The 13,225-nt window shown below is 37.2% G+C and overlaps 1 protein-coding gene across 1 annotated transcript; it reads right to left on the minus strand.

The window, feature by feature from the left end:
- Window positions 1-485: 485 nt before the first annotated feature.
- On the minus strand, window positions 486-12,240 carry exoc1l (exocyst complex component 1 like). The gene is made up of 4 exons (XM_060824099.1): window positions 12,114-12,240; window positions 2,727-2,857; window positions 867-1,056; window positions 486-565 (listed from the first exon to the last, which is right to left on the minus strand). The coding sequence occupies exons 1-4, from the start codon at window positions 12,238-12,240 to the stop codon at window positions 486-488; spliced, it is 528 nt and encodes a 175-aa protein (XP_060680082.1).
- Window positions 12,241-13,225: the final 985 nt, after the last annotated feature.

Consider the following 13,225-nt stretch of genomic DNA (forward strand, 5'->3'; position numbering starts at 1 on the left):
ACAGGAGAAAAGAAATGCACTTATATATGCCATAATGTTAGGATGTCTGAAAATGCTGTCAATCTAATGGAATGTAGTCACTGTTGTAATTCAGAAATATTGCAGACAATTTAGGCACATCGAGCTCCCACAAACAGCAATGTGATAATGACTGGAAATATCTATTTTAATGATATTGATTGAGAGAACTAGATATTGGTTTGGACAGTAGAGTTAACGGCTTGCTGTTGTACAAAATAGTGCCATGGGATTTTTTATGTTGACCTCAGAAGATTGACAATCTTTGGTTTAAGATCTGAAAGATGGCATCTCTGCCAGGACAGCACTTCTTCAGGAGTGGAATGTTGATTTTTTTTTGTGCTCAGGTCCTGTAGAAGGACATGAAACCATAACTTACTAACTTGGAAAGTCTGAGTGTTTCCAATGAGTGTTTCCGAGCTATGGCTGATGTGTATTCAACAGCATGATTGATCTTTAGTTTCATATTACTCATTGGTTTCTTGTTTAGGAAGGAGGCTTCTTTTATCATCCATATTCAAGTGTAGTTTTAATCTGGATTCAGTAGCTGAGAAAGAACATTTAATTTGAAATAACTGAATCTGAAAACTAGTATTCAATAGTGCATGTTTGTAATAATCTGTCATACATAGCATGTCTTTAAAGTCACAATGGAAATATAGTTTGATTCTCAGAAGCAAAATATGTGTATATCCTTAAAGGATTAATGATTGTTATCTATTTTTCTGCCAATGGACAGCTACTGACATGAGCTGCACACTTGAAACGTTGTTGTATTTCTTATCTACACAAAGACAAGCATACACAGTTGCAAATATACAACACACACATATTTAATGCAAGCATACAATCCCCTCTGTTCAAATTTGAACTGGCGCCAATTAAATAATCAATGTCAAAATTAACAAATAAGATCTTCTTTCCCAGGTAGTGGTGATTCAGCTCCTGCAAACATCGGACAAAGGTATATTTGGAGGCTGTGCTGGAAGTTTCCCAGCCGTAAACTTTATCAAAATGCATATCAAAGTGTGGATTATCCTAAAAGTTGAATTCGAAAGACAAATTAGCTATTTTATCATTTATTATTTAGCTTTACTATTTAAGGAAACCAGCAAAAGACATTGTTATCTAAAATAAACTAAATAAAACATTTTAAGAAAATTTCCTCCATTTAACTGCATAATTTCCCTACTTGTTCCTTCCACCATATTCACCATAAAGAATGAAACATTTAAGAAGGTTTTATGGTGCAGTACTATCTCACCTGCCCCAGAGGTGTTCCTGAACAGGATTGATTAGAAGTATTTAGCTTTAAGAAATGCTAACAGCAAAATCATATCCTAATATCAATATTCTTTGTTCAGTCTATTAATATTGTTGGAGTGAAATTTCTCAGAATTCTAGTGTCCTGCCACTGTTACAATGATTGTCAACAGAAAAAAACACAAAGAATGGTGGAGATCAAACATTCTCTGCCATTTCTGGGAAGAAATTTCTGGTCCTTTATGATCATTTACGCAGCAAAAGACAAGAAGAGGCAAACCTGAGGCTGAGGTCATTGTATCAGATCCCACTCCTTAGGATGATATGGATTTGAGGTATGAGTGAATTTTGGAACATAGGGTGAAAACAAAAAGATCAGTCTTTACATGAGTTAAAGTGGATATCATTGGTGAGGTTCAGGCTAGACAGATGTTTTTTAAAACAAAGTACTTTTGCACATGTGCTCCTTCTGCAGGAAGTCCAATGGAAGAAAGACTGGAACTGGGAAATGGCAGAAAGTGAAAGCTTGGGAAACGTTATTGCAAGTTATGTGCAGACATTAATGTGTCCAGCTTTGTTAGTGCCGTAGATATACCTGTTGCAGTGTTTGTACTGCTTGTCCAATGGTGATGAGATGCCCTCCCACTGGTCTTGCAAACTCTGGCAGAACAGTACCGGAGGGTAGTGGCAGTTACAATCCAGTCACTAAAGCTAAGGTTGCAATCCATGGACAAACAAACATTAAAATACATTCAAAACATATATCAATGATTATTTGGTATTACAGAATTTAAACTTTGCTAAAAGGGGACAAAAATTTATGTTTCATGTCTTGCAAGCATCAGAACTGGTATACAAGAAACTGATTTAACAAATGGGACACAAATTTCTACAGCACAAGGGTGGTGATTGGTTGAGTCATCATTGGCATGGCTATGCAATAGCAAAGTTAACTGTCGATATTAATTCAGCATAGCGTTATTGTCATAGCACCTACCTTCATGCCCCCAAGCTGCCACAATGTCCTTGGGGTGCTGTAAAATTTCAGCCCTGGCATCAAGCCATGCTTAATGGAAGCATGGATTGGAGAATCATTGCAAAACTACGACTGCCATAGATTGATTCTGGCAACTTGCAAAATTTACCCTTAACCATTTGTCAATATGGAGGGAAGTGGATGATTGGAGGAAGAGTTACATTAGGTCTAATGCATACACGTTATACAGCAGTATTGGCAAAATATGAAAGTAGAACTGTTGGAGAAGATAATTCTCAATGATCGTAATTATTTTCTAATTTAGGAATGAGTTTTCATTTTTGTACATATTTTAAAGATACGAATTATAAAGATGTAAAGATCAGAAGTGCAAAAAACACATGTGACATTGTTGGAAAGAGGAATAAGTAATACAATATAGATCAAGCTCATTTGGTTAGCTACTTACTTGGTCTGCTTCTTTTCCATCCACAAGTTTAAGATCTTCAAGAAACCATGTATTGATTTTCTCAAATTGTTCATCTTGACTTGAAGCTATGTTTTTCACAAAAGTGATTTGCACCTCTTTACAATTTGTTACTGAAGTAAAAAGATGTGTACAGTGATGTAGATATACTCAAAATAAATGTCACCATATTAAACTGACTTCACAAAACATCAAAACATGAAATTAAAATATAAAATCAAAACTTGATTTTTCTTGCAATATTTTGTCCTCGGTTTACTATAAGAAAGAATGGTTTCCATTCAATGTAAATTCTGTTTTTAATTGATGGTGGGCAAGAGAAAAGGATAATGTTATTTTGTGTGAATATTTTCCATAAAATGATGAAAACATCAAATTAAAGAGTTGGCAGAAGGAATAAATTGTGTTGCAAATTGGAAAATACAGATTAGCAATTTCGATATTATTCTGTCTATATATCAAAATGTGACTGAACAGAAAGTTCTGTGCATATTAATTATGCAATCACAACAAAGAAAACCTTCCAAAAAATTAGAAAAATAACAACTCAATATTTCAGTGAGACATTTCTTTTTATTAAGGGTAATCAGAAGAGTGATTTTGGAATCTAAAAGTGTGTCACTAGCTAATGACCCTTGATCAAAAGGTGAACATGTATCAACTTTGAAATGAGCTTGGCTTTGCTGTCTATTTTAAAGCAAGATTTGGTCATTATTTCAAACACGAAGAAGGCAATTGTGCAAGAAAATGGACATTTTGAAACTATTGTGCAGCTTGTAAATTAATATCTAAATCATAAAATCATTGGTGTAATTGTATCATACACTGTCCAATGTTAGTTACATCATATTTAGATGATAAGGCTGGATTATATCTGACAGCAGATTCCCTACACCCAGTATAAATATTAGGTCCAGCCCACCTTAAGCTACCTGGTGCACTTTGTGTTAAATTTATAGGTATACCTTTAATTGTTAACTTAAATAATTTAATGAAGTGAGACTTCTGCCACTGGGAGGAAATCTTGCCTCATTGAGGTGCTGATTAATTTCAGTACTGCTGGGCACAGTCAGTTAGCCATTCAGGGCAGTCAGAACCAGGATGGTTTCCACATAAAGGATGAGGAGCCACATGTCGGGGAACCCATTGCCCATCTTGACCTTTTCTGTACCATTTTTAGCTGTTTTCCTCATGGAAAGGGAGAAAGGCAGGTATTGCAGGAGAGGAAAGTGGGTTGCACAGCTGTTACATTTGATGCAGGTAGAAAGGGTTTGCCAAGGGAGTGAATAGGCAATGCAGAGGGCATACAGGATTGGTGGTTACATGAATTTGGGGTTGTGAGTGAGCAAGCAGAGATGTTACAGGCAATAGAGAGTGGTAGAGCACAAACTTTGTTGAACATGGGTATAGTGGCAGAGATAGAGTGAGTGTAAGGTACTGGAGAGAGGATGGTGGCATTAACTTGGTTGAGTGGTGAACCTAATTGACCTTCTTACAGGCTGACATTGCTATTCATTCCTATACTTGCCCAGTTGGCAAACTTGGATCAAGCTGACCTGGACTGGTGTCATGGCCTCCTCTTGGAATCCTGGAGGAAAAGGATGTCTTGCGCCTGCACTATCTGAACCAGCAGGACCCTGAGGTCCCTGTCCATAAATCAAGGTGAAAACTTCCTCCTGTCTAACACATTTGGGGGAAAATGTTAGGAGCTGTACAGAACAGCTTGTGACTCACATCATTTATCCAGGTGCACAATAATAGCCAGCCCCTCATTTTTAAACCTTGCCTGCACTTGATCTAGATTCCCCAAAGAAAATGCATCCTCTCAGCATCTACTTGTCAACCATCTCAGTCTCCTAAACAGTAAAAGAAGATCCCCTCTCATTCTTCTAAACTACAATGAATATAGACCCAATCAACTCAAATTTCCTCATAAGTCAAATGTAGTTTGGGAATTAGCATAGTAAAGTGTTTCTGTACTGCTTCCAACATATGTTTATGCCTCCTGCACGGACGTGGGCATTGCTGGCTGGACCAGAACTTATTGTCCATCCCTCGTTGCCCTCGAGAAGATGGTGGTGAGTTATCTTTTTAAACCACTGCAGTCTACCTGCCGTTGGTCAACCCACAATGCCATTAGGGAGGGAATTCCAGGATATTGGCACAATGACAGTAAAGGGACAGTGAAATATTTTCAAGTCAGGGTGGTGAGTGGCTTGGAGGGCAACGTGCAGGTGGTGGTGTTCCCGTGTATCTGCTGCCCTTGTCCTTCCAGATTTAAGCACCGATGGTTTTGGAAGGTCTAAGGATCTTTGGGAAATTTCTGCAAATTGTGGATAGTACATACTACTGCTACTAACTGTTAGTGGTAAAGGAAGTTGATGTTTGAGGATGAGGTGTCAATCAAGTGGGCTGCTTTGTCCTGGATGGTGTCAAGCTTTGCATGTTATTGCAACTGCACTCATCCAGACAAGTGGGGGGTATTCCATAACACTCTTGACTTGTGCCTTATGGATGGTGGAGAGGCTTTGAGGAGTTAGGTAAGTTACTCACTGCAGTATTCCTAGCCTTTGACCTGCTCTTGTAGTCACTGTGTTTATTGGCAAGTTCATTTGGGTTTCTAATCATTGGTAACACCCATGGTGTTGAAAGTGATGGTAACATTATGAATGTCAAGATGTATTAGTGATCGTCGCTTTTTGGAGATGGTCATTACCTGGCATTTACACAGAGTGAATGCTATTTTCCAATCTAAGTCTGGATATTGTCAAGACCGTTCTGCTTCTTGTATCTGGGGAGTCATGAATGATACAGAATATTGTGCAAACATCAGCAAATATTCCCACTTCTAACAGTATGATGAAGGGAAGGTCATTAACGAAGCAGCTGCAGATGGTTAGGCCTAGGACACTACCCCGAGAAACTCCTCCTGGAATGGAAATGATGATTGCCAACAAGAACAATCATCTTCCTGTGTGCTACATATGATTCCAACCACCAACAAGTTTTCACTTGGTTCCCATTGATTCCAGTTTTCCTAGGGCCCCTAGCAAAGATGCCACACTGTGTCATATGCAGCCTTGATGTCAAGGGCTGTCACTCTCACCTCACCAGTGCTTCAGGTGCACTTTTCTCAATGACCTGTATAGCAAGAATTTCCTATAAATCTATCCTCCTTCTAATAAAAGCAAAAATACTACAGTTGCCTTCCTAATCACTTGTTGTACCTTCATGTTAACTGTTTGTGAAACCAGGTATTGTGAGCAGGTGAAGAGATGGCATTTTCATAAAAATGTCACTGGACCAGTAATCTTTATGATCATGCTAATGCTCTGGGAATGTGGGTTCAAGTCTCACTATGAGACTATGATGGAATAAATAAAGGGAATAATATCTAGTATTGAAAGTGCATTTGAGTAATGATGATCATCATTGATTGTCATAAAAACAAATTCAATTCATCATTTAGGGAAGGAAATCTGCTGTCCTTAGTAGGCCTGGCCTTACATGTAACTCCAAATCCACAGTAACGTATTTGACTCCTAACTACCCTCTAAGTTGGTCAGGTCATGAGCAATTTGAGGATTTGGTAACAAAATAAGTTTTAAAAAGGAAGATTGAGCGAACTCCCCTCTTTTTAATCCCCTTGTTTGGCCAAAACAAAGACTTCTAATTCTTTTTTTACAAAAATAGCTATATCATAACCAATTAAAATGAAGTACATGACAACGTTAATGAGGCAATTTTAAGATTTTCTTACTTACTACTTTTGAGAAAATTGATAAAACACTCCATCCAACACACAAAAATACCGATATAAAATTTAAGAAGGGGATGATGTGTACTACAATAGAATGGTCAAACATATGTAGATTAAAAACTCTCTGTCTACCACTCTGCCAAATAGCTACTGAAATATGATTCATTAATGTATTTCTGAGTCTGACTTCATTTTGTTTCTAATCTGGATGCTTGCAATCAATCATTCATGTTTAATGTGTACAATTTATCAGATTTGCTGAAACATCTAAGTTGAAACAAAAAAGTGTAAATTTTTTGATGCTTGACTCAATTGACTGTGTTCAATATATTTTGATTAGCTGATGATTTCAGTTCAGATGATTTTATTTTTAATGCACTGATTTCTCAAACTTGTTGCAGTCTGTGGTAAGTTTATCAATGCCACCATTTCAGGTCCATGTTCCTTCCTTTTTAAAAATAATTTGAAATGGTTTTAAATTATCTGGACACATTTCCAGTCACAGCTAACAATATCATACTTTGGATGCATAAAGATCTAGCCCTGGCAATACTGAAACAGTTTGTGGTGATGGGAGAATCACAACCAGAATTGAAACTATTTTGGATTCAGAAGAATCAGATCATAGTAGAGGACATTATTTTATTAGGTGGAATAAAAATGATTATCCTGAGCAAGGATCACCATCAGATGTTGACTGAGCTCCACCAGGGTCATCCAGAGGTTTCCAAAGTGAAGATGCTAGCAAGAGATTATGTCTGATGGTCAGGACTAGATGCAAACATATTGTGTTGGTGGGACAGTGCTCAGAATGCCAACAAGGTCAAAATTACTAGTAGCAGCTCCCCCACGTTTGTGGGAATTGTTGGGTAAACCCTGGACTGCTTACATGTCAAATATTCAGGTCCTTTCATAGGCTCAGTGTCCTTAGTCTTTGTGGATGCACATTCAAAGTGCCTGAATACGCATAGAGTTAATTTGTCAAACATGGGGACAAAGATTTAAAAAAAATTCACCAATCTTTTGCAATACATGGACTCCATGAAGTGTTGGTCACTGTAAAAGGACTGTCACTTGAGTATTTCCTAAAAGTAAATGATATTTGATATATAACGACAGCTCCACACAATCCGTCATTCAATGTCTGGCAGAAAGAGCAGACCAAATTTTGAATGCAGGCTTAAAGAAACAGCAACAAAAAACAGAAGTTGTTGGAAAAGTTCAGCAGGTCTGACAGTATCTTTGAAGAGAAATCAGAGTCAACATTTCGGGTGTTGTGATCCTTTGATTTTTCTTCATAGATGCTGCCAAACCTGCTGAGCTTTTCCAGCAAATTCTGTTGTTGTTTCTAATTTACAGTTCTTTTAGTTTTTATTATAGAAGCAGCCTACAATTTCACTAGATACCAAAGTATCCCAGGTTCCTGTTTGGTTATTGCAACACACCTCAGGGATAGCTCCAGCAGAGTTGTTAATGGGGACAAGACTCCGCACTAGATTAAGTCAGATCTTCCAGGTGCTGGGGTGGGGGGAGTGGGTGGGTGATGTGGGTGGGATATGCATTGGCATCAGAGATGCCAATTCTGCATACAAGACTCTGTTTAGCGAGAGAGACAGTTTACTTCAGGGGATGATGTTTAATATAGGTACAACAAGAATGGTCTTGTAAAGGTAAGAGGCAAGGTCAGGTCCAGGGGTAGGTGTGATGGTCCTGGATAGCACATGGACCATATAAACCAGCAAATGCTGCGGAATCAAAACATGCTCAGCTTCTCAACTGCCTTTCTGAAAGTTCTGGAACCCATGGGTTCTCCCTCTCTGTCAAGCCTTGAAAGTAACTCGGAATTTGATATGAACACAGCAAATATCATTATCTCAATGCCTTTGCTACCTGAAGAAGAGAGTGAATTTCTTCTGAGTCACCCCAGTAACAAGAGTTGAGCTACTGTGTATTACAAGCTGCCCATATCAGAAGCAGAGTTTGGAGGAATTTGACCCAGTGGTAAAATGCCCCAAGAGCAATGACAAAAAACGAACTGGCCTATGTCCTTATACTCAGAGGGGGATAAATGTAGAGACTATGATGAGGTCAGCCAGTTGGACTTCAGAATGTTCACGACTGGGACTGTTAACCTGGTCCATTCAGGGAACCCTGGCTGATAGATATAAACAAGAGTATCAGCTGTTCTGTTCACACTAAGAGCTGGCTCTGACAGTATTGGATCAATGTCAATGACTCTCTACATGTAAATGAAGGAAGACTTGGTAATGGGACACTGGCCTCAGGCATTATTTTAGAGGAGCAGCTGGACAACTGGAAGCAGAGACTATCTTGTCAAATGTGCAGTATTTTGGATTTTCCAGTATTTGATTTTGATGAGGCAGGCACGCTAACCTGAACATATGAATGCCTGATCTACCTTCTCCTGAAGCTGGCTTCCACACCAGGGGAACTGTTTTGTAAAGATTATTATATTTAGATTAGTCTTTTTCTCTTTTGTTCCAGAAAACTTTTACATTATTGTTTAGATGAGACATTAATGCCAGGCCCCAAATCTGCTTGGATTGATGCCAAAGTGCCCATGGCAGTATTCAAAGAACAACAGAGTTGCCGCTGCTGGTGTTGCGGCTAATACTTATGCCTCATTCAATATCATCGAGGAATAGCTTATCTGTATATTATCATGAGTTGATTGTTGAGTTTGAAACATATAAGAGCAATATTGAATAATTTATATGCTTTTCTGAAAATTAGTAGAACTGCTACAACTAATTAGAGGCATATTACTGTCAAACAGGGGTGAGGGCTTGAGCTGATTTTCTACATTTGTGTAGCCAGTAAAGTGGACCCAGTGGTAATGGTTTGTTGAAATTTTTGAGTTTCTCTCCGTTATTCCCTTATATGCTTCAGTGCTGGTTACTTCCATGAACTATATATGCACATGCGGTAATATTCATTTTACAAAAACGTAACTCAAGGGTGTAACTAAAGCTCCACTGAGAACTGAGTTGGATGTGGAATGTTTTGTCCTTTCAAATGTTGTTATTCATTTGAGGAACTGATAGACATTTTTATGAGATGTGATCTAATGTGAATCGTTAATCGGCTTTATGTTACAGACAGCAAACGAACATACAGATAATAACAGTTAAAGCAAATCCCACTTCTTTGTTCTATCCCATGTCTATCCTCAAAAAAAGGGAGAACTATTAGGTTGGATTTTGCAGTATCAGTATGGTGACATTATCACCATGGAATTTTGGAGAAGCCCTGTACCATTCAGAGTGCAATGTGAACTATCAGTGTGCTAGTCCCAAGTTGTAGTGTTTCAATTAAATCTACGTCTGACAGTTTGCTTCTTCAATAGACAAATATGGAATCAACATAAATTAGAGCTATTGCCAAATTAATGACACTTTCAGCACAAGGAATCTCCTCTCAATTCACAAACTCTTAATTATGAAGCTGGTACCATTTTAAAAGTGAAAATTGATTCACTTTTTAAACATTACTTAACATTAAACTTGTAAAAAGTATGACTGATTTTGTTACAAAGTAAATTACTTTGTAGCATGCATTATCAGACTGTGGCCCAATTGTTTTAATACATGTTTTTTTTTAAAAGAGTCAAAAATGCATCATTGCACAGAATGAAGCAATACAGCTTTCTATAACAATCTTTTCAGTCCCACCCCTTTCTAGATCCATATGGTTCTGTGCATTTCTTTCCTTCACACAAAATCGTTTCTAATCCATGATCATCTCTGCTTCCACCACCTTCATATTTTCAATCCATCACTCTTTAAAAAGTTCTTCCTCAAATCCCACCCTGCATCTCTGACACAAAATCCTAAATCTGTGTCCTTCAGTCCTTGTACAATCAGCTGAGAGGAATACTTTTTCCTTGTCTGCCTTATCAATATAATTGCTCAAAATTATTTCACTTTTCAAGTTTCTTTTATGCTTTTACTTTTGTAAAATGATTTCTATTGAAGGTGTAATATTTCAATGTATTTTTACAATAGCAGCTTTCTCTTTAGGTTTTGAGGTGCAGAGTGTAAGTATTGCACACAACTTCCACCCTAATTTAGCCTGAGCTGCAGGGTGCCATTGTAATCCATGACAGGACCTGAGAAGTGCACCTCCACTGCACACCTCCATTCTCCATCTGCACACCTCCATCCTCGCGCCCCCCCCCCCCAAAAAAAACTCCCACCTCCAAGGCAGCCAGAATTCTCCCTATTAGAATCGCAACATGTTTGTGGGAAGTTTATTTGAAGTCACTAATGAGTGCTGTCACCTCAATGCTCATCACAAAATCTGGGCCATTAATAAATGAAATGTTCTGTTCCTTAAAAGAACTGTCTGACTTGGTTTGGGTATCACTTATAACTGCAGGTCTTCGGCCTAGGCTTTGTAAATAGCATGTTTCAACTTTTAGGGCTGGTCTTTCTTTTTACCATATCTAATGCATAAGAAGAAAAGTCTTAATGCTACATATCTCTCACGAGATTTGAATCACCCAAAGCTAGTTCAATATTTTTTGAAGTCTTGTCACCGTGGCAATGTTGGAGACATAGATGCCAACTGATACACACTAAAATCCCACAAACTGCAATAAACTAATGTCGAGATGATCTTCTTTTACTAATGTTGATTAAAGTAAAGACTTGTATTTTTTCTTCAGAACAGTTTCATGGGATCTTTTATATCCACTTCAGAGGCAAACTTGATCTCAGTTTAATGTCTCATCCAAAGGATTGCACTTCAAGCCATGCTGCCTTCCTCAGTGCTGTACTAAAAGTATGTCAAGTCTCGAGGGTGGGTTTCGTACCAAAAACCTAGTGATTCAGAGGTTGGCTATGATCTGTGATAGCCACAGCAAATAGAAGAAAATAAAACGATGCATTTAAGTTTACAATTGCACTTCTTAAGTTACATTGAACTCCTTCTGTGGCGATATAACTGTAATGGCAAAATGTGATCTGCTTCTACCTCCATCATTACTGCAATTAGTTAACTGAACACTTGAACATGTTTAAGCACTTTTAATCATGAACGGCATTTCTTGCATTTTTGTATCTATCATACAATAAATGTAGTTTTTTAAAAAATTAAAATTATGCCAGATGTCATCGAGAGTAATGGTGGCTCGGAGGTATTTTTCCAGGGCTACTAACAGTTCCTAAGCAATAATGAAATGCTGCAACTGCAGGCTATAGAAAAGTGACTGAACTAATACAAAAGATAAACCCAGTGAATTTATAAAATAAACCCATCAATTTAAGAAACTTAAAATAAAGGAAACAGACCCCAATCATGATCAAACCTAAAAACTCAGATCCAAATACTTTATGTGCAGCTGCAACCAAGATAATTATACAGCAGATGACCTATAAAAGATTTTTAATTTAAATCTCAATCAAACATTTAATTGTTGTCTTCTATTTTTATGTATTATTAAGTCTCCAATGGTTTACTTCTTAAGATAAATAATTTTGTGATTGAATTAAATTAGCATTTATTCCCTTGTACTTTGCTTAGAAGATACTTACAATTTACAGAGTTAATGAGGACAGTTTGGTACTGTATATAAGTACAGAAGTTACCTGAACTGCAAAGGTAATACCTTTCATCTTCCTGTGTAGTTGTCATTACTTCAATCACAGCAAATAAACGATCTCCATTTGGATGAAACATTTTCTTCTTTAGTGCTTTTCTGAGTAAGGCTGCCATTTTCAGACTTTCAGATGTGCAATATTTGGCAAACTTACTTCACTCACTGTACCTGAACACAAATCAGAAGCTATCATGTATACAATCTGCATTATGGGAACTAAGTGATGTTTCTATGGATTTGAACACTATGATACACAAAACATGATTGGATTGCAGTTTCAATCAATATTCCAGCAGGATTGGTCCCTAGAGAAATGTCTAGTAAGTCATTTGCAATCCATATAGATTCCATTATAGTCATTAGTTGAGATATTGATTTAATAGTATTTTCCATTAGGAAATTTACTGTACAAGATGGAAATAAAATATATTTTGAAGTTAAAATAGTGTCACACTTCATAAAAATTGTCTTTGTCAGTAGATTTGCTGTGACTATCATCTAAAATATTAAATTTTCTTGCCTGATAGTTTCCCTCAAAAAAACGTAGTTTCAATGCTGAGTGGCAAGTTTATCTTCTTTGTACTAGCCATGTGGAATGTTGCTTTCAATATTAGCTTCTTACTGCCATTTTAGAAAATTTATGTTTTTATTTTTGTATCTAAGTACTAATCAACCTGTGTGTGTGGCCAAATGCTATTTATTCTGTCACTAACTTTTGAAGATGCTGTTTTTTTTATTACACGTTACTGGTTTACATTATGTGCAACTAATGTTCAAATCTGGGAGTTTGATGATGAATAGTTTGAGTAGTTTGTAGATGTACAAGAGAACTGTTCTTTTCCAGAATTCTCCTTTTGGATATTAAATTACTGCCATGCAGGGGATACAATTCTACACCAGATGGGGATGATAAAATAGCTTGTCCATTACCTTAACAATAAATGTGAGTAGGCTAGTTAATTGTGCGGTTAGGTGGAAGTATCTTAGTGATGTTTATCTTATCTTCACCTATTATAATCAGTTTATACATGCACAACAACAAACAGATATACTAGAATTAGAATTAGAATCCCTACAGTGTAGAAACAGGCCCTTCCACCC

The sequence above is a fragment of the Hemiscyllium ocellatum genome, chromosome 1 (genome assembly GCF_020745735.1).
Source record: "Hemiscyllium ocellatum isolate sHemOce1 chromosome 1, sHemOce1.pat.X.cur, whole genome shotgun sequence".
NCBI lineage: Eukaryota > Metazoa > Chordata > Chondrichthyes > Orectolobiformes > Hemiscylliidae > Hemiscyllium > Hemiscyllium ocellatum.

Coding starts and splice junctions, on each gene's coding strand:
- exoc1l (XM_060824099.1), bottom strand. CDS start 12,240: ATGGCAGCCTTACTCAGAAAAGCACTAAAGAAGAAAATGTTTCATCCA. Junction 2,858..12,113: donor GTATTACCTTTGCAGTTCAG/GTAACTTCTGTA, acceptor TTTTTACTTCAG/TAACAAATTGTAAAGAGGTG. Junction 1,057..2,726: donor ATGGAAAAGAAGCAGACCAA/GTAAGTAGCTAA, acceptor TTCAACTTTTAG/GATAATCCACACTTTGATAT.